This window comes from Pleuronectes platessa, chromosome 3 (assembly GCF_947347685.1).
Source record: "Pleuronectes platessa chromosome 3, fPlePla1.1, whole genome shotgun sequence".
In the NCBI taxonomy this organism is placed as follows: Eukaryota; Metazoa; Chordata; class Actinopteri; order Pleuronectiformes; family Pleuronectidae; genus Pleuronectes; species Pleuronectes platessa.
Genome location: NC_070628.1, coordinates 26,211,477 through 26,233,314, shown reverse-complemented (window position 1 = coordinate 26,233,314; position 21,838 = coordinate 26,211,477). Strand labels below are relative to the sequence as shown.

At 44.0% G+C, this 21,838-nt stretch overlaps 1 protein-coding gene across 2 annotated transcripts; it reads right to left on the bottom strand.

The window, feature by feature from the left end:
* Window positions 1-3,940: 3,940 nt before the first annotated feature.
* Window positions 3,941-21,635, bottom strand: LOC128437145 (axin-2). Of its 2 annotated transcripts, none has more exons than XM_053419181.1 (11): window positions 21,189-21,635; window positions 18,722-19,665; window positions 16,362-16,502; window positions 13,600-13,702; window positions 11,593-11,733; window positions 10,619-11,040; window positions 10,333-10,482; window positions 9,981-10,214; window positions 9,731-9,835; window positions 9,044-9,169; window positions 3,941-5,801 (listed from the first exon to the last, which is right to left on the bottom strand). In XM_053419181.1, the coding sequence occupies exons 2-11, from the start codon at window positions 19,552-19,554 to the stop codon at window positions 5,675-5,677; spliced, it is 2,382 nt and encodes a 793-aa protein (XP_053275156.1). In that variant the 5' UTR covers window positions 19,555-19,665; window positions 21,189-21,635; the 3' UTR covers window positions 3,941-5,674. The 2 variants fall into 2 exon arrangements, with proteins under 2 accessions (XP_053275156.1, XP_053275157.1); XM_053419182.1 differs by lacking the exon at window positions 21,189-21,635 and adding an exon at window positions 20,584-21,141.
* Between the last annotated feature and the right edge of the window lie 203 nt (window positions 21,636-21,838).

Below are 21,838 nucleotides of genomic sequence, written 5' to 3'. Positions count from 1 at the left end.
CAACCTACTGTGAATCACTTCAAGAGCAATGTTTATTAGCATCCATCCAACATTTAGATCAGAATAATTTTGAATTCTGCACAAGACCTGCTGAGAAGATTCCCTGCAAAATGATAGTCATAGTAGTTGTCAGTATAGTGTTTTAGGGGCATACAGCTAGGACAAATGGTCTATGGGAGGAGGTGGGAAGTATTAGTTAACTGTAACTTCATGTAAACTTCATTTAACCTTAGCTTTTAATGTGGCTAGATCATACGATGGTACGGTGGAGCAGTGGTTAGATTTGTTACCTCACAAGTCATCAACACAGTTCCATGGTTTGATCCTGCTGGTCGTTAGGGGCCTTTCTGTGCAGAGTTTTCCCTTGCCTGCATGGATTTTTCTACTGTCGGCCCTGTCAGAGACTGATGACCTGTCCAGGGTAAGCTCTGCCTCTTGCCCAGTGTCAGTTTTGATTGGCTCCACGCCCCCTGCACCCCTCAGAGGGTAAGCAGTATAGATAATGGCCTCCTGATCTCTGCAAACCTCCAGTCAGTCCATTTGACCCATCTTCTACATTACTCATTATTCTGTCATTACAGGAAATGAAAGTGAACAATTCAACTTGCTTTCCTCACTCTCACTCTCCTTGTCTCTGTTCAACCATTCTATCTGGCACCGGGTCCCAATGTTTATGCATTTACTGAGATTGCTGGCGGGATTGTCAGAGAAAAAGAAGGGTTTATTTTTTTTCCTTTCTCTCTTTCTTTTTTTTTTCCTGTGCAATCTCTTGCCTTCAGAAACCATTAATGCCCATTCAACATCGACATCAAGGCACAGCTTTGATGTCTATTCTGGCAACAGACCTCTTTCTTTCTCCGCTGCCTGCTGCTCTCGCTCTGTCTCTCTCCTTCCCTCTATCCCCCTTTATCCCTTCCTCTTCCCTTCGCTCACTCTTTACGGTTACTGTACAATCAAATAATTAAACGGATTGTCGACAAAATTATTTTACCTGGCAATTAAATATGCAAAGCGAGTCGGCAGGCATAGTATGAGAAGGCGATTAAAAGGGGCCCACTGCAAAAATCTACAAAGGCTTCACCAGCACAATAGGCAGCAGCCCCAGCCTGCCTCGCACACTAGCTTAGCCTGGGGAGTGAGTGGTGCCTCTTTATACCAGTCTCACACAGCCATGTTTACAATAGCCTCAACCATGCTATGCCAATTACCACAATGCAAGGAGAAATGAATGCCATATTTTGGAGAAAAGACAGGGATGAGGGTAGCGGAGTTTAGGACATATAGACGTACGTAGCGACGGGAAAGCCAAGCTAACCCTAACCCTGTGAAATCAAAGTTATCTCACTTAATGTTTCTCCGCTGAGGAAAAGACACCGTGAAAAAATTCTGTGCTTCGAAATGAATATCTAAGTCAAAGGAGTCAAAGGCGCCAAATGGAAGTCGGGTTTCCGCGAAAACAGGAACTTCAGAACATATGTGTAACCTGCGATGCACTTCAACAAAGCACATATTAGAACTGGAATGCCGGAGAGAAGATAGGGGGTGAGCTCCTGATGTGCAAGAGGGGGAATGCGACAGTCAATGTCCATCTATCAACACTTTGGTTGGGAAAAATGCAAGCAATTTTCCTGGATGGGTTTCCCTTCAAAGCCCAAGCCCCAAGAGGCTGTAAAAATAGAGAGGGAGGGAGGCAGGGCGAATGGGGGTAGAAGGGTGGAGGGTTACACCTGCCCCGTTACAGGGATTCAACAGAAACTAGCTGGTTCAGCCTGATTAAACCCTCGTTATTGTGAAGTTAGGACCATGAAGGGGATGGTAATAAGGTTTGGGGAGTTTGTATTATGCTGTAGAAAAGTGTCGAAGTTTCACCTCTCTGTTCCTTTCATGAAAAGATTCAGGGTAATCAATCTCCTATTTGTGGTGTAAAAAAGACCTTCAGAAACTCATAGTTTGTATGTGCTTTAAGAAAGGGCAAAAAACCACAGTATCTCATAGATGTGATGAGCATTGGCGGCAGACAGGAATCTGAATTTTTTGGGGGGAAGTGAAAGCTTCTGAGAAATAACAACAGTTGTTATTTCTTTTTTTGTGGCTACCTCTGCTTTTTACCAATTGCAAGTCTCCTTTCTTTAGTCTACAGTTTGAACTGAAAGACAGCACCGCGCTCCCCACCACAGAATGATTTCTTGGTAGTTAACGGTCGTTTTACCACTGATATAAAGCCAGATAATTGAGGCAAACATGGCAAGGCCCTCTGATAGGGGATGCAGGATGCTTCATTAATGTGTTGACTGTCACAGAGTAGCGCCGGCCCTTGTTGCTCTTTATAGGACCAATTAGCCCATGCCCCCATTTCCATGCTTAATGTCTCCCATTTAAGTGTTGAATACAGAACCCGCACATTTAACCACAGAGGGGCTGTAATATATCAAAAGGTTACAGGCTTTTAGTGATTACTGTTTACACAGTGAATTAATTGCTCACATTGAATGTTACCTTTTTTTCCAGTAAAGGGTCTTTTTTTTTTTCAGGTTCTCGTACCGTCCCACGATGACTGACTGTTTTTTTATTAATCATGTGGTTTAAATGAAAAGTCACCTCTCCTTCTTCCGTCTGCATTGTGGTGTGATCACAGTACTACGCGACTGTACTTCTTTAATGGTGACGCCGCTAACAACATTTCATGTTGCTCATTACTGAGGAAGACATTAAGGTTAGAGAGAAGGCAGGTAACTGTCAAAAATAATTCTTGTGAGTATTTAACGACAGGTTCCATAGACGTTTCCTACTCTTCTGTCAGTCGCTACGAGACTGTAGCTTTTTACCAAAGTAGAGTGTAGTTTCTACTGTCGTTTCCTTTTCTATTTTAGCTGATACTGATGTCTCTTCGTGGATTTCCACAATAAATACATTTGCTTTAGGTTATGTTTATGTATGTAATCCCTTTTCTACTGGTCGAAAAACCCACTAACATCTGTCTTTTGTCTGCAATGTGATAAGACACAATCACCATTCAGCCCAGGGTCGAACAAATTTGTATTAGACACAGGTTTTTATTGACTCCGTGTTCGGCACTGATAGAAATGTGTTACATGGGCGAACATACTAATTTGACAGACGGCGAGCTGAGAGAGTTGTCGGTCCATCCGTAACATTGAACATGAAGCACAAGAAAATAAAAAAAACGAAAGGCACCTCCTCTTCTGGTAATGGGAGAGACGTTAATTGCCTTTGTCCGCAGGTTTACCTGCATTTAGAAAACCTGTGTATATCTGCTAATTTTGGTGTAAAAGACATATACGTTTACAGGACTCAATACTGATAAAAGAATGCTATTTCCCCCCAGAAATATTTGTATTAAGTTGTCACATTTCACACATTAAACAGTGCCATGCCTGAGGGAATATCACATTCTTGGAACGATAAAGTAAGGTGCTGGACGCCTGGTTCAGTGTCATTACAAACAGATATATACATTAGAGCGAGAAGAAAAACTAGAAATGACATTGAATTGGAGAATAATTCCTTCATACATATTAGGACAATTTTTGATTTATGTAAAATGACATAATATGTACTAAAGGGCTCTCGTATTATGTAGGGGACATGCCTATATAAAGTATGCATCAAAAACAGTAGGCCAGCAGGACAAATGGAGGCTTGGTGTTTAACACATGTTTAAATACGGTGCCCTATCTGGGAATTTCACTTTTTTTCTTATTTGCACAATTACAAGAACCCTGTTATTTCTTAAAACAATGATAATTTACCTGGTTTCCCTGACTGATCTTCCACCATTTTGTTGCCAAAAGGTAATCTCTTACTAATGCTGGGAGGCTTGTTGCACAGTATTTTCAATAATTTGTAATAATATCATGTTGACACAGGATGAGGAGGATGTTATTCTGTGTCAAGAAAGAGACAATTCACACACAACTGCTTTCATTTGAAAAATATAAAACTTTAATAAAGGCTACATCTCTCAATAATTACAATAATTATAGGTCCATGTAAATCTTTAAATGAAACTCTTTATATAATGTATAATTTACAGTTTAGATAGAATGAAACAAAACAATAAAAGGCCATGGTGTAAAAACAAAACATGATTACAGGATATTATTAAAAGCATAAAAATATCTTTTCAACATAAAACCCTTCTGAGAATCAAGGGATATATATTAAAACCCTGAAACAGGGTAGCACACGGTATGGCATCCATGTAGGCACAGGTGCTGTACTCATATAACACCAGCGATAGTGTTTGATGTGTATTGTGTCTGTGTATGTACTCTAAGCGTGTATCACGTGTATCAGTTTCCATACTTCAGAATGCATAATTACAATGTATACAGGAACTCTACTATATACGATGCTATTGTAACAACATTCAAAGGATATCGGAGCCAGAATTCTTCGATGTTCACTTTTCTTTCCTTTTTTTGTATTTTGTGACACGCTAGCTGACTTCTGCAGGAAGTCATTCTCATTGACCCAAGCTGGTTCTTGTTAGCACAAGTTATTTTGGTGTGCGGGCTGTAAACACTGCCATTATTAGATGGTACAACTTGTGCGACAGGTCTTTGCTATGTGTATCTGTAACTATATTCAACCCCCCCCCACCCTGTGCAATGCCTGGTTTACAAACAAAGGCACAACAAAAAGGATTTGAGCTCTGTCGCTGGACTGACAGAAAGTGAAGGGGGGGGGGGGAATCGGAAAAGCTAGTGTGACAAACGTAACATTACAAACTATCAGCAGCATTTTAGACTGGGATTGCCCATAAGGATAGTGGAGGGAGAGCGCCGCAGACTAGACCACTGCTAAGGTTGTTAGTTTGGGTCAGACGGGGCTACAAGGCTATGGGAGGTGCTAGGCTAGTGTCACATCCTTTGAGTAAAGTAATAACAAACAAAAAACACAAACTTATACAATATTACCACAGTATTCTCCCAACATTCAAAGCAGCTTGCCCATTGGCTGGAAATAGGGAGGGGAGGAAGGTTTAAGAAGACTTAGGAAGGGAGAACAAGGTAAAAGTAGTTGGTTGTTTTTTCAATAAATACTTAATAAAAACTTTCATCTCATAACAAAAAGCATCTATATATAATACATGTATATATACATATATGCATGTATGTATATGCACATGTACAGACGTTTTTGTAACGTATTTCGAGCGTAAGATTAAGAGCAGGTTGGTGGAGCTGCGTCTTCAGCTCGTGCTAGTCTGTTGCACTCGGCCCGGAAGCCGGTGAGACACTCATCTACATCTTCAGTGGTTATATTCAGGAAGAGGTGCCCCCCCCCCCCCATGGGCTCCAATCATCATCTTCATCATCATTCTCATCATCCTCGTATTGGCCTTTAATTGGCTGTCATGTCATTCCCTTGTGTTTCTAAGGCTGATTGGTTGAGAAAGTCAGGGAGGTGCGGCACCTCCTCTGGATTCGGTATACTTCATTGGCTCATCTTCCTTCAATCACTCCTCTTGTGCTGGATATATTAACTCTGTTTAGCTTAATATTAAGAAATATATATAAAAAAAACGAAAAAACGCAAAGGAAGTCCAGAGTGTTAATTACATCGAGTCTCTTGCTCTAGTTTCTTAACGGACAGTTTAGCTTTTGGTTGGGCAGGGAAGGGTGTTGGTTGGCTGGCGATGAAGTGGCTTTTAGTCCATCCTTTCCACCTTGCCCAGGACCTTGCCTTCATACATGGGCAACACGGTGGCGTCTTCCCACACCTCCTCGAACACGGCACCACACTCAAACTCATCACTTTCCTTCTTGAAATAGTACCTGAGGAATAAGAAAAAAGTCTGTGATTAGAAAATGTTTCATGAAGGTTTACATAAGTAAGAAACAAACAAAACATAGAATTGAACTCAAACGAAACCTGACAGTGGCAGCAAGACTGCATCTGATATATTTCACGGGTTTTAAACCGCTTTAAGGCACCTACACAACTACTTCCATATATATACATGTTCGTGCACAACTCCCTCTTGTCCAAATCAAACACAAACAAACACACTGAGAGCCAGAAATGGATCCTGCTCAAAACAACTTAGTCATAGCCTTCAATGCCATCCCTTTTCACTTCAAAGGTTTAGCCTGACTCTACATCAGACCACTGCACAAACAGAGCTGAACCTGCCGTTTAAACACTCCCTGTGATAATTTAAGCTGCTAGAAACAGCCTGTGTATTTTTGTGTGTTCATCCATGTGTGCTCGTCTCCTCATCCACTTGTTCATCTTGACTGCTGGCCATTCTACAGATGTATATCTGTCCTGCAAGGTCTTATTAAGGTTGATGGGTTAATTAGAGGCTGTCTTAAGACCCCCCCCCCCCCCCCCCCCCTTTCCCCGTCCAATCTTGAACGGTGACCCCCCTTTCCTCTCTGTGTCTCCCTGGCTTCTAATTGGGCTGGCTGTCAAATGAAGGACCTTTCTGTCACACAGGTTGACATTTCAGGTGCCTGAGAGTCTGCCTGTGACTGCAAGACCACACTCCGCTGCTTGCACATAAACACACGCCCCACGTTTCTCTCATAACACACACACACGCACATATGCGCTCGGACACATGTGCACACCCACACGCACACAGTGCATTTATCTGATCACCAGCCAAGAACAAAGGGGTAAAAGCAGGGGCAGGAAGAGAAGAAAGCAGATCGAGTGGAGGCCTTCCCCCGGCTTGGTGACCGGGTGTGATCGGTTGGGATGCCGTCCGCGCCTAAGGGCTTTACCCTGAGATGGGGAAGGGGAGGGGAGGGTGGTGACCACTTAGACAGTCTCCTGGAGGTCACGGGTCACCTAGCTAGACCACTCTTCTTCTTCTCTCAAGCAGAGATAACTCCAAGGGTTAGCTTAGTCCCAGTGACTGTGAAGTCTCCTGGAGCTCCTAATGATTTCTCCTCTTTACTTTAAACCCAGCAAAAGATCAGCGGGAGGGGATTTAATGATAAGCTTTGTAATGGAAAAATGCCTCATTTTGACCATGTGTGCCTGCATTCAGATTACAAAAAAGAAGAAATAAACGGGGGGGGGGGGGGAGTTCTAGTTCTAGTTTTATCACTCGCTTAAAGTAATTCAAACACGTGTAGGAGGGGGATACAAAAATGTGCACATACTGTTTTATTTTCCATGTTGATTGTAATTACACACAAATGAAGGAGGAGGTTGCGTTACCACAGCTGCAGGACTTTCTACCCAAGTGTGCAGTGATGTGACAGAGGAGACCTGGCTTTGTCTGATGATATACCATTTCAGCAAACAAGTCCTCTGTTGTCTCAGCAGGGCTGGACAAGATTAAGCCTTTTCATCTTCATTAGCAGAAAACAAATCAATTAAATATCCTACAAAATTTGAATGGCAACATTTTTCACTGCTACATTTTTGACACAAATAGTTCAAAGTCATCACTTTGTTTCAGAGAGTGAGACCGAGGGAGTCTTTCCATTGGAACATGTTTTATGTGGCAGGATTTTTCTCTCTTCGCAACATCTGGCACCAATTTCGTCTGGCAGAGCCACGGCATACTGTTCTCCGCTGTATCGTTGCCATGTCCAAATTAACCAACTCCACACATTCTGCTGCCATTGAAGCCAGACGCCTCATCAACCCCCACCCCCTTCCTTCTCTCGCTCACTGAAGAGTTATGGGATAGCAGGGGTGCAATGACTCGTTTGCAAGGCCACCTTCTCTCTCTTGCCTAACAAGCACATGTGGCTGTAACCTAATGTTGATGTCATGGGCATGCAGGCTTTATGTTCATGCAGTGGCATACAAATACACAACACTGCACACTACTAGTACAACTGCTTGATAAATCAAGCCTTGACTTACTCTGTGATGATTTCAAATGTCTTCTAACTGACCGGCCATTGTATTTCAAATTACCTTAAATGTCCTGATGTTTTTTAGGATTGTTTTGGTTAGTTTCAGATATTTTTGCTGTGTTAACCGCAACCAATCATTAACAGAAGAAGGAGCTTGCGGCATTTGATTTTAATGTCTGATGCAATAGTGCAGAGGCCTCGCAATGGTCTTTGTGCACAAAATAAAATGGCCCAGGCTTCAAAGCCATATTTATTGAGGCTGCCTTACCATGGAAATCAGTACCAGATGTGAGAACATCCCCCCCAACTCCCCTCTCTCTGTTAGGTCCTACAGTGGATCAGCCCAGTTTCTTTTCAACTATTGGGCTTCAGTATTTCACACTCCCACTCAGGAGACAAGCATACAAAAGTGCAAATACATTCGCATATAACAAACCTTACTAAAGTAACAACCCTATCCAAATAGTTGTGGATAAACATCTATCTGAGGCTACATTCATACTACTGCGTTTTTGTTAGAAAGCGGTGATTTGAAACTAAAACATCTTTGTCCACACAAGCATTTTGGCTCCCAGCCCATACTAACATGCCTGAAAAAACATTTCACATGACCACTCACATGCACTGGGCATGCACGTGCCAGTGTTCACAGGAGTTGAGAGTTGCAGAAATGTTGCAGTTTGCTTGAATAACAGCTAATCTCGAATGCATGTACAGTTGTATCATTGTAAAATGAAGAATTTAACTGGTTAAAGGCTGTAAGAAAAGACAATAGGGTCAGCAACGTTAGAAAATTGTCAATTTGTTGTGTTGGAACACTGGAAGTTGAGGCTAATGCCAGTTGTTTTTATTATTATTTGTCATGTGACAGGAGCCTGACGAATCTGTGAAGGCTACGTCTTGACTGAAATTACCCAATGAGAAAGCGGTTGTGAGTGTCTACGTCATCTTTTCCAGGCATCTCTGACTGTCCAGAGTAAAATGTGACCCCTAAGTTTTCAAATTTAAACAGGCACATCAATGTTTAAAAAACCTCTCTATTTAAGCGACCATATAACTACACAGCAGTGTGGATGGCAAGTGTTTCCATAGCAAGGTTTATACGTTTTCAATTGAAAATAGAATACTGTGGGTTTAGCCCAAGTATGTGCCAATGCACTGGGATCCGTGTGTTGCTGTCAGAGAATCATATTTACCTGTAGTTGCCTTTTTTGCTAAGCTGCTCCTTGAAGTGTCCCAGGGTGAGGCAGTGGGTCTTCATCATGCTACGATAAGGAATCTCCTCACCACAGAAGAAGTAGGTGACCACTAGTTCCTTAGACCTGAAGACACAAAATGATTAAAAAAAAATTTAAACAGCTGCATTTGTAGGTGAAGAAGACAAAGAATCTATGCTGTACCGTTAATTAAAGGTGCCAACAGACACATGGCCCACTGAGGGTCATCCAATTAAAAATGAAGAGGCCTCACAGTCAGGTGGCTGTATCTTCACATCAAACAACTTCCTCTTTTAACAATATATGTATGAAAGGGGCCGATAACTTTGAGTTACCAGGGGCTACTCAACACATCTTTGTTGAGTTCCAGTGGTGTGTGTGTAAGTTGGGAGATGGGTGGGTAGTTAGTATTCCCCATTAAAGCTTGTTTAATCTTAAATGATTAAAAAGCGTTCAAAGACATAGCTATGCTGACTCACAACATCTATCTTTGAAGGAAAGAGCGAGAAAGTCTGCTAGGAAGAGAGTGAAAGCAAAAAGCTTGGAGAGAGGGAGATGTGTTGAAGAGTGAAATCTGGAAAACTAGCAAGAAATAATGACTTTAGAAACAAAAACAGTATTGTGTTGTAGATTCAAAATGGGAGAGATAAAATAAGACAAACATACTCGTCTGTTTGGAGTCCAGTGATGGCTAGAGGGCTATCTCCAGAGGGGAAGGAAGCTACTGGATGGTTCCTTTCTCGCTGAAGGCTGCTGGCTGCTGTTGAATGCCTGTCAAAGTTAGAGATCAATGGCTAATCAGTACTTGCATCAATTTGAAATAACCAATGGGCATCATTTACAATCTGGTTCAAGATGGGAAATATTGATGATTGACAATTTTGTTTAATGTGCAAGAATGTCTGGGTTGGACTACCTCTGTTTTGCGGGCTTGGAGACCTCTTCAAGTCGGCGGCAGGCCTCCTCTAGCTGTGCCAGGGTGTTGGGTGGGGGCAGAGGTGGCATGGCTGGGTCCTGGATAAATGGGTGGCCAGGATGATGGCTGCGGAGGTGAGTCCCACTGCCGATGCCGCCTCCTCCCCAAGAGAAGTGAGTCCGACCAGGCAGGGGCTTGGAGTCAAGTGGGCTGGACTTCTTCAGACCTTGAGTGCTGATAGAAAAAAAAATAGATATATTATATATAATAATAAAAATGTATATATAACATAAGATGTGACCTTAAGACTAGTGGCTCTTCAGTATCATCTGATTCTAGGGAAGATGCTAACCTGTGTGGTTTGTGCTTGCCCTGCCTTTCACTCTCTAGGATCCACTGCCAAACATTCTGACAGCGATCAGTGGCATCTAGGGGAAGGAGTGGTGAGGACACGCCCTCATCTGTGGCCTTGACTGGCCGTCTGGACAAAGTGCTGCAGCGACTGAAAGGAGAAAGACAGGCACATTAAGACCAAAACCAACTTTGCCACACGGAAAACTGAAGAAATGAAGTGTTACCGGCTACTGTATAATGCTGGTTAACAACTGATGGAATCACGGCCAGGAGGTAACACTTACGCAGGGGTGAAGTCAGAATAGTTTGCTCCCCCAGGAGGGCAGAGGCACTGCACACGCTGAGCCGCCTCTGCCTCTATCTGCTCCTTGGTCTTCGGCCCAGTGTGGTGATGGTGGATGTAGTGATGGTGGATGTGCTTTGTGGACGGCCTGCCTGTCATCAGAACTTTGGTAGCCCCAGGATAAGCTTCAAAGAAGGGCCCTTGACCAGAAGACACCATAGCACCCGTCCGATCTGGGGAGCGTGAGCGCGGTGAGTGCCGCACTACACCTGGTGACTGGCAGCCAGGTGTCTTCAGGACACGGGATAGGTGCTCGTCTAGAATAGCCTGGGGGTCTTCTTCGCATTGAGTGCTAGATGGGAGCAGAGGGTGATGGAGGGAGGTGTTGCTGGTAAGGTCACTGCCGTCCTCTCTTTCCTCCTCCTGGACAGGCAAAAAATAAGAAGAATAAAAGAAAAAAGTTGAGACTGTTGATATAAAGCAAGCAGAGGAGTTTATTTCCCAACTTACACCAACTTATATTATACTCTGAAGTCAATGAGAGCAAATGCTGGCATAACTTGATTTGGGTTTCCTTTTTGCTGCACTGTTATCTTCACTAACAGGCTTTGGGTGCACTTCATCTATAATGCAGAGTGTGCCTGTGCTTCACAAGAGACTGGCACTACACATACTCAGCAAACGTGCCACTGGAGAGTATCTAAGTGCTAACTATTTGAGGGAACTTCAAGTGTGTCTAGAAACATAAGTTTGAAAGTTCCTCCAGATGAAATAATGGTAGGACAGAGAGGAAAAGTTAAACAAAGACAGACTTTCAAATCCCATGGTCCTTTCCCTACTCTTCCACATGCTAAAGCTGGCAAAAAGGTTTTAAAAGTGCAATAGAGAACCAAGCTAATTTGGATACAAGTTAGAATTGTCCAGTTCACATGGTGGCAAGTGCACTGTTTAGATCAGGTTTCTGTGCATCCGTACCTCCTGGATCTGCTGCAGCCTCTCCTCCAATGAACTCATGGTGTCCTGCTCTCGCTTCAGCTTGTCCAGTCTGGCTATAAGCTGGGCAGCAAAGGCTGAGGGCTCCACAGGGGTCATCTCCTTGGGTAGCCGTGATGTCCTCTGCAGGGTAAGCAACACAGGGGAAGGACACTTTAGTTTGTGTGTGAGTGTGAATGCTTAGTGTTTCTGACAGATGCAATATGGTGCATTAATCCGCTGCCCTTGCCCTAATCCTATCTTGTTCCAAAAACCCTGTTACCATTCCAAAAGACCTAATCCAGATGCCCTTGCCCTCGAGCTAACCTGAACCTTCTCCACCGCCCATCACTTCCCAGATCTTCTCATGCCCAGTGCCCTTGGCAGTGCCAGGCAGCCGGGGCGAGGGAGAAAAGGGGGTAGTGATGGCGGGGTAGCAGTTGGTCTCGCTCGGAGGGGAGGCCCCCTGCCTGCACCCTCTGTAGCCCAACCAAGCCATCAGCAAGGCAGCCTCTGAAGTCAGCACACTTCAAAGGGCCCTTGTCAAACATCAAACGCACACTAGGGGTGGGAGGGACACGCAGCTTTAAATCTCAGAATAAAAGCCAGATATCGACGGAGAAGAGAGTGAGGAGAGCAGCAGAAAAAAGGGAGAGGGGGACAAAATTAACAGCATGAAAAAAAGAGGAAGGGGATTGAGATGTGCGTTTGTGAAGTGTCAATGGTGGCAGGGACAGAGCGAGACAGAGAAGGAGGGAAAAGAGGGAGGGAGAGGATAGAGGAGTCAAATACTAGGAAGATCTGAGGGGAAGTAGTAATTTATTTCCTGGCTGCATGCAGGGCAGCTCAGAGGTGCTCTAGTCACATTATCCTCCTTCTTTTTTAACTATATGCGCCAGTTTCTCTCTCTCTCCTCTCACTTTTTTGTTATTTGGCACACTGGCTTTCTTGATTTTGACTCTTTTTTTGTTGTTCCTCTCATCTCTTTGTAGACACGATGAAGGGAAGAAGAAGAAAGGCAAGCAGAGCTGCTGGCAAGGAGCGCCAGCCCTGCACGGGGCCCCTGCTGCCTGGGGCTGGTGCATCATGGGAGACAGAGCCATCTCCAAATCAGGAGGGAGACATTAAAGGAGTGCAAGTGGGAAAGGAAAAGAGAGAGAGAGATTGAGAGAGAAAAAGGAAGAGGAGAAGAAGAGAGAAAAAAGAGGGAACAGACAGCTCTTTCAAATTTGCGCACAAACATGCACACAACTCTTACACATAAACATACCTGTGTTTGGATATGAAGACAAAATAATTTCATCTCTTCTCTTGTCCCCCCCCCCCCCCCCCCCCCCCCCACACACACACACACACAAACCTCCTAATGTGTGACAGTCTGTTGTCACCTAGTTCCTTCAACCTCCTCACTACAACTTCAGCAGGTCTTGACTTCAGAGCAAATACACTGTCTATAACAAATACTAATGGGACATGATATCAGAGTGCGAGTAGAGGAAAGTGGAACTGAATTGTGATATACCTCCTATCATTTGCTGGGATGTAGACAGTACTTTTGTAATATTTCAAAGATTAATCTTAAAGTAGAATTTATCATAATGTCCATTACCTACACCATTACCACCACTATCATTGATGCACAAAACAAGTTATCATGCCTTGAAACACACTATAGCTACTGATGCGGAATACAGAGACGACTACACAAGTTTATATTTATGGCCCTACAGAAGCTACAGAGATGTGGAGAAACGAGGGGCTTGAAACAGCTGAAGGAGTGAAGTGGTATGCAAATCTTGCCTTTCATTTACCCTGACTTTTATATGAAAACAAGCAAGGGAATGAAATATAGTATTCTGTCACAACAGAAGCTCTGACATTTTTTTTTTTAAATAACTCCTAGAGGATTCAGGAACCAGTTGTCTGTCAGTGCGTAAAAGTTTTAGTTTAACTGATTACAAAAAAGGAAACACTGAGACAGAAAGTAGAAGTTGAAGAAGTAGGACTTACAGGAAAGTGGGGTAGTGTAACCTGGCCGTTGATCTTGACACTACGATGCATCTCTCTCTGGACCTGCTTCTTGGTGCCCAGCTTGTACGGAGGGATTCCATCTCTGTAAATACCAAAGATGTCACAGGTTTATATTTGGTGTAAACGAGAGGCAAATGGATGGTAAAAATACTTGTTGTCCTTATTTGTTATTAACTGTTATATTCAGCTATCTAGAGGCTGTTATTTTTGCTGATGTAGGTCACTGCTGCTCATCACACAGGTCACAATGCTTCCACACCAGCAGTTGGTACATTAGCACCATTAGTCAATCTTTGTGGAAAAGAGCCCTTAGGAGGCAGTTTTATCATTGAAGTGATCGACAAAGCACCACCCAGTAACCACCCACTAGGCACATTAGAGCTAAATCAAAAGGCCATGGAGCCCTTGAAGCCAAGGGAACAAACAACACACAAGGACAATGGGAGAGATATGCTAAACATCCCTTTGGGCTTCAAAAGAAGAGACTCACTGATAAGATTACATCAGGCCTTGTCAACTCTGACAGTGGTTGCTTAAAACCAAAAGAATTCACACATAACCTCAGTTGCTGGTCTGGGTCAGAATCTATAACAGGTTAATGAAGCCTTGCAAATGTTGCATTAGCACTGCTGGCTTTGTAGCCGATATATTAATATGAAAACAGAGATGTAGCTAGAAACACTGGTATTCTCTGGACAATTAACCGTTTATTCAGAGAATCTTATTCTCCATTTTTCATCCTATGTCTGCCAGCTTTTTCAGTCAGCTGCCATTTAGGCTAGGCCAATTATCTTGGCCGTTTTGGCTGCTCAGAAGTGTCTGACCTAGCCCAAACGCTACTTTTTCTGCTGCCTCTTTGAAATCTCAACACTCATGCACATATGCACCCGCTGCCATCTTCGTTTGGCAAGCGCTCTGCTGTGAGCCTCTGATCTCAGCTACATCAAAAGGCTGGTTTGTAAGATAAGGTAATGTTTGAAGTTGGTGCAGCAGCATTCCCCAGCGTCCAAGTAAATCCATAAATAAGATATAAGCAAAAAGAGAAAGAAAATCACCCCCACCCTTTCTTTCACCCCTCCTCCCAAATCCTCCTCTTCTTGTTCTTTATCTGAGAAATGAGATTCAAATTTGCAGTGTGCCTGTTAGCCACCATAAAAGGACACACTAATCAAATTGTTCCGTCAAATGAGAGAGGAAGAAGCTGTGTTTTTTATTAACATCAGTTCTTGGTAGAGAGAGACGAAAACCGGGGACAAGGACAGCAGAGATCTGTGTCAAAGACCTTGGTGATAACTATTAAAAGAACATGACTTTGACACATAATGCTGTTCAACAATGAACCCATTTTTCTCCTTTATTCATCTGAACAAGTTCTGCAAGTCACATTTCAGTGACATTGTAAAGAGGAATCGGGTAGTGGAGCCACGCTGCTGATATCGCCCAACTCGAGTTAGAGTAAGCTTCTTGTAAGTGGGGCCTACTACCAAAATCAATGTTTCACAAACTGTACCCATGAGAGTACACGCCATTATCCCTCAAGGTGCAGGAAGAAACAGAGAATCTCTTCAAAAGTAAAACTCAACAGCCCTGAGGAGCACGAACAGTAACGAGAACTCCAAACTTAGTAGCAAAACAGTGTTAACAAACAAAGCTCGTCAAATTCCCACTCACTGACTATGTTTTATCTGTCTAAACATTTCCCACCCTGGCTAACCATGTCACGGCTGGATGTTTTGTCCAGGTTGAGAAAGAGAAAATATCTCTGGACACTTTCATGGGTCCTTACTTTATGGGGTTCTCCTATTCAGTTGTGCAAGTCATTTTCAAAGCAGCCAGCTACCCTCTTATCCCCCTAAGCTCCCCTCACCTAACAATAGGCTGAAAGTGATTCAGTTAAGCCCTTTATACTCCATGCACTTTATTTTCTCACTCCCTTGCACTTAGAGCCTCACTATTCCTGCTATTGGCTCTGGAGGCTGGAGGAGAGGAGCTGTGGAGGACTGGGTGGATGTAGAAGTTTTGTTGGGGTACACTAGACTGGCCATTGGAGTTCCGTATGCCTTGTCCCAAGGTCTAGAAATGAGTAACCCATGTGAAAGCCGTGCAGACACATGATCTCAGCACGCCGCAGAGGCCAGTGGCAGGAAACCGACCCACCATGTGAGTAAGCCTCCTTTCATTTGGTGCCAACATTTTTCAATGAGTTTGTCTTGAGGCCCAAATGGCCATTTTCCTCCCCCTCTCCTCTAGCTCTTCAAAGGGAAAAAGCGATTAGATAATATGAAAAAAACAAGTCTGTTGTGGCAGAAGGGTGGGATGGATACATTTCAACTTTGAGGGAAATGAGGCAACGCCCCCACCCACATCAAGACGTTCTCATTTTTTCTCCCTCCTCTCCAGCCTGTAACGCATCAGAATATACTTCAAAAGGACTTCAGACATAATGACTTTCCCAGAGTTATCTCCCTTGAGGCCACAGCAACAACTACACTTTAATAGAATTACCTGGAGTCAATGTTTGAGGATAATTAAAAAACATTACAGTCTATTATTTTGCAACAGCGGAGTCCCCTGGCCCCAAGAAAAGCAGAGCCTCTTAAACTAAGAGGCCAAATATTTTTATTCACACCCATAGACTTTGACTGAACTCGAGGCATGTTTTAATACTATGAAAATGATTGAAATGAAACTAACCAACCAAGTTTTTGCGCTTTCAATAAAAAGAAAGAAAAAACACTTACACACTACTGTCTGTCATGGACATAGAATCATCTGTGAGAGCATCACTGGAGATCTCGCTGTCATTGGCACTGGTGGCAGGGGCAAAAATGTAGCCGGAGTTGACAAAGTAGGGGCTGGCAGGGTCTCCTCGACGATGGGACCTGCGGAAGAACCAGGAAGTCATGCTTTACTGTGATGCCACTGAGTAGATATTAATGTGAAGACAATGGTGAGGTGTGACACAGTTGAATGAAGTTTTTTTGACATGGTTCCTTCTGTTTTTCACATCAGATTTTAAAAGCAAACGTGGAAGCTAGGAGTTTGATCTGTTTACATTCTCTGCAGATTTCTGTAATTAGGAGTCACTTTAATGGGGGGGAATAAACAAGGGCATTTCCCCTTTTTCTCTTTTCCTCCATCTCACACGTCACTCTTCACACTCTGCCACTTCTATCTCTGCTTCTCTCTATCATCCAGTCTATGGCCCCCTCCTTTACTCACTCTCCCCTGCTTTCCCTTTTAAAGTCTCTCTCTCTCTCTCTCTCTCTCTCTGTCTTTCTTCTCTCTCCTGCTGTGTTGCATTCCTGTTCCAGTAGTGAAGGGGGTGGACAAGGATGAGGGAGGGAAGAAGAGGGAGGGGGAACTTGAGCTTTACAGAGGGAGGGAGAGATGGAAAGGGGGAAGGGGGGCCCCTTTCTTTATGAGAATGCCTTCTGCCGGGAGTGCTGAGAGGAGAACCCCAGCATGACTAAAGCCGTAGGCCCCAAGCACAAACCTGACCTTTAGAAGGTCCATGCAAAGAGTCAGGTATTTAGCACAGCTGGGCTCTCTGCACCCCTTGCTCCCTTTCTCCATCTCTTTTCTTTCTTTCAAGACACCCCCCTCCTTTCCTGTATTCCCCTCTTCCCCTCCTCTTGTCTCTCCCTGTCTCCAACCAAAGCATGCTTAGTCTCTGTCAGACAGATTTTCTTTTACAAAAAGGAGAGATAAAAGTGTTGGATAGAAGAGAAAGAGGAAGGAAAACACACACACACACACACACACACACACACACACACACACAATATGGCATAGTCGTTTTGGTGGTTGAAGCTGCGGAACTGAGCTGAGGATGTTTTGTTGTTGTGTTTTCTATCACTTTGGATTTGAGTATTGGAGGTTTTTCAAAAAGAGGGAAAAGGGAATCTGTGCAGAGGTAATATTAGTTCCACATGTTTGAGATGGAAATTGCTTGACCTAAAGAGATGGTGAGGGTCAGGGGGAAAGGGGGAGAGAGTGGGTGACGGAAGGGAGAAAGAAGGGGTTCTCTCCCAGCCGCTCGTCTTTCGGTGAAAGACAGAAATGTTGGGGATCACACCAGGAAGCAAGGAGATGTCAACAAACCCTGCGCTTATTGGCTCCTAACTCAACATGATCACTTTGAAGCAATTGACCAACAGTGCTCTCACATTATCGGAGATCTGCTCACACAAGGATAAAACGCTCAAGGGACAATTTCAGTTGTTACTATAAGTAATCCATCAGTTTTTAAACTGTCATTATAAGTCATGCTGTAGACCACTTTTGATACCTAATCTAACTACATGTTTAGGTCACCTGATAGGTTTAGCAAAGATTATCTATAAAGTTACATGAAAAAGTTTGAAGTACTCTTTGTTGCAGGCTTACGCATAAAATTCACTCTTAAATTTATTTCCTGGAAGATGTTAGCTGTTGGACAATTTGTGGGATGAGCTCTTAGGGTAAAGCCCAAAGAAATTCCATTACCAATTTTATTTCTAAGCAATAGAACGATGTCTCTTTTTGATATAAGGCTTCACAAGTTTGTTTAACTATGCATTGGCATTTATCTGCTTAAGGAGATTTTGTGACGGTATGTAATAACTAAAATGGCAGAGTGAGTAGAATGAACGGAAAATACGGCATAACTTTAGAATAGCATCTTACTGTTTCATGTATCTCTAACAGTCATGAGACTTGGTGTCTGAATTTGTGCCTGAACCGGAGGAAGGGTTTCAAAGCACAGGAAACTTGAGCACGCCAGCAGAGGGCTGCCTGCAAGACACCATTTACTTAAAAGGAAGGCTCAGATCCATTGATGTTTTGTACCCACCCCGCCCCTCCACCCCTCCAACCCCTTGGCTAACTGCAAGGCAGGAGGGCACAAATATAGAGGCATGTTCCTCTGAGACCCTTTGATCAAGTGCTCTTTATCTCTTTCTAAGGCATTTGTGAAATAACTTCCAACTGCCACATAATCACTGTAGCTTAACTAATGAAGGGATGGTGATCATGAGTAAAGTAAGCAATGCTAGAAAAAATAAACTGGCACTAGGATGTAAAACACAGACATGCATCACTCAGTGAGTTCTGCTCTTACCTGCAACTGTTCTCAAGGACTTCAGCTGCTGTCCGGATGGTAGCAGTAGCCCTCAGGGTTTTCGTAGAGAGTCCAACCACGGACCCTAACGTTTTTGCCTTCAAGTCATTACAACTCCATTCCTCCTCCTCCATGAGAGGAGGAAGGTATCCGCACATCAGCTTCAGACTTCCGAGACCGCTGTGGTTCATGTATGCTGCGTTCTCGCAGCCGGTGCGCACGTATTCGAGGTATATGTCAGAGGTCAAAAACATCTGGTATGCGTTCTCTTCCATGTTGGACTGAATTTCAGTCTGTGCCTGGTCAAACATGGCAGAGTCTATTTGTTGTTTCTTAATACTATCCCTTATGAAGGTCTTGGTGGCGGGTTTCAGCTGCTTTGCGACAATGCTGTTGTTCTCGATGTACCGCTTGAAAATAACTTTGGCAACTCGATTCGTTTTGGTATCCTTTAAGTCCATTTGCCGGAAGCCGTTGCAGGCGAACCAAAAGTCCAAAGTGTCCACGCAATTCTCCCGCTCCAAAAATGTCCTGAATAGGTGAGCGCCGTCCTGGTCTCCCAGGAGAAAATGCAGGGACTTAGTCCACCGGACTAGGGGCGAGTCCGGGGACGCGCTGCCCTCTGGCTCCCCGAGTCCATCCTCGTTCCTCCGCGGTGTAGAGCCGGGAGGCGCGGCGGTGGCGGGGGTATCTTTAACCTTGCTCTGGGCTCTCATTTTGGCAGATCTGCTGGGATTGTAGCATGACGCCTCTCCCTCCTCCCCCGGTACCGGAGGACGGGGAGCATCTTCTCGGAAGCTACTGCTGATGTGCTCCGTAAGCGCCCTGCTCATGGCTCCAGCTCCGGTTGCAGTGTGAGAGTGCCGTCGTGCCTCCACTGAGCTCCAGCCTAATCCTCCTCACTCTCTAAAAGCAGCGGGGGAGCTTCTTAGCGCTTCTTCACTCTGAAACACAAAGTATTGATCTAATCAAAGCCAGATCCTGCTGAACTTCAAAGAAAGACATCAAGTAAACAGTCCCTCTCAAACACACTCGCCGGGTTCACACAGAAAGGAAATATGAAAGGCTTTCTTTCGTTTCATTTATCTATTTATAATCTAAATGAGAGATCAACTGCATCCTGCATTCTCTGCGTGCATTGATCTGACACATCAGAAGAGGATTTTACAAGAATCATCCTCTCACAGTCTCACTCTTTACCAAAACCGTATTCACACAACTCTGGCTTACACGTGTTTTCCTAACGAGTCCATGTCACAGGCTTCAACTCCAATTAATTCCCAATCTGTTTCGGACGACCGTACCCTACCCCCGTCTGCACCACGCATGCACACACACATGCACACACGTTTCCACTCGGTGCCTTCACTTGTCCTCGCCGTCCCAGACATGCACAGACGATGGGGAACCGCATCTTATCTGCACAACAATGACCTTAAAACGTTGTAACGTACGAGGGGTAAAAAGCCCCGCGGGAAAAGCGAGCCGCTCATGCGTAAATGTAAACGATCAATCGCCTTAATATCTGCTCAAGAAGGCGATTATAGCACATTATTAAAGTCACAGCCCCGGCAAAGCAACGTGTCTAAACTACCAACACCGCACACAGACTGAATAAATAGTATTAGTAGTAAAAAATCAAACATCAAACCTCATCCAGTACCTGAGTGACTTTAACCAGAGTCTCAGTGTCAAAGCAGATGCTGCAACATTTTTACGATAAAAATGACAAGCGCTTGAAAGAGTGACAGACTGCATAATAATTCACAGTCTCAACAGGCAGCGTAACTCTACAGCACATCATGAGCGACTCTAAAATCCAATGGATTGAGGCGGACTAAACATGCGTAAAAGCAACGTACCATCGCAGAGAAGATCCAACCAGAGTAGAAAAAAAAAAACAGTTTCCAAAAGTTGAATTATTACTCCATTTTAAGAAATCAGTCCACAAACTCTCAAAAATCGTAATCCACCACAAAAAAAAGAAGAATAGTATTACGACGACGGACTACTTCAACACTGTGTCATGCCACATGTGTTCTCTCTCGCTGCGGAACAAACCGCTGTAGTTTAATGTACCCTGTCCCATTCAGCGACTGACCTCAGAGTAGGCAGGCTCAGAGCCTATGTAGATCACTGGGGGTGTCAAAATCTGGAGGAGGTAAAAAGAGGAGGTGGAGATGGGGGCTCTGGCTGAAGAATACATCCCACTTTCCCCCTGCTAGAAGACGCACCAGCCGACAAATATTGTTTTTTTTTTATATCCGAGCTACACATTCATTCTCCTTTTCCTCTCGCACCCTCTCTCTCTCACACTCACACACACATAAGCTTCTTATCTATCTCACCGCATTTCTCGCCCACAAACAAGAAACATAGCCCCGCATTTCTCAACTTCAAAGCCGAGCAGCAGCACATCAAAGCCGCCAAGAGAGGGGGCCTGTGGAACAGCTTTCCTACAACTTACCATCCATGTACCCGAAGTAGCCTCGCTGATTAGACAACGTGAAAAAGTAAAGTAGTCCAAACAAAAACACGCTGCGCCTTTAAAAAAAGAAAAACCACCGCGGAGCTCTTTTCCTCGCAGTCCTGTAATGTCCAATCCCACCCGGACAATTTTTCTTTCAATAATAACAAAAAGAGAGGAGCGTTTTCCTCTCGTCTCTCCTGCCCAGGTAGTGTTTCAAGGAGTCATGGCAAGCGGTAGAAATCCTACGGGCTGTTCCTAAACCAACTGGGTTGAGGGTTTAACTGTGGACTTCAAAGCGAAGAGCCGCCGCTGTGGTCCCGGAAGATACATAAAAAACATTACGTCTCGTCTTCGCGGCAACCGATGAAATACAACGCAACAACCCCAACTGCGGTGAAAATAAACGAGTAGAAAAAGGTTCAAGTTTCAGCATGTGTTTTGCTGAATCCCTTCTCGTAGTGAACCAGTATGTTTATACGCGCAAAAGTGTTTAATAAACTTTTCTAGACGGAGGGAAAATATTTACTTGTGAGTCAGGACCTTATCAAACACAGGCAATTCGGAGCCAACTCCCCGAGGCTTTGGAGCGTCAGAAGTAAGTGATCTACCGCGCCAATAGCATTGTGCGTACAGTCCGGGTGTTACTA

What these genes read in the sequence shown, in the direction of transcription:
- LOC128437145 (XM_053419181.1), bottom strand. Translation starts at nt 19,554, where the DNA reads ATGAGCAGGGCGCTTACGGAGCACATCAGCAGTAGCTTCCGAGAAGAT. An exon ending in TTACACTACCCCACTTTCCT is followed by an intron (nt 11,734 to 13,599) that starts GTAAGTCCTACT and finishes CTTACCCTGCAG; the next exon opens with AGGACATCACGGCTACCCAA. An exon ending in GGCAAGCACAAACCACACAG is followed by an intron (nt 10,215 to 10,332) that starts GTTAGCATCTTC and finishes TTTTTCTATCAG; the next exon opens with CACTCAAGGTCTGAAGAAGT.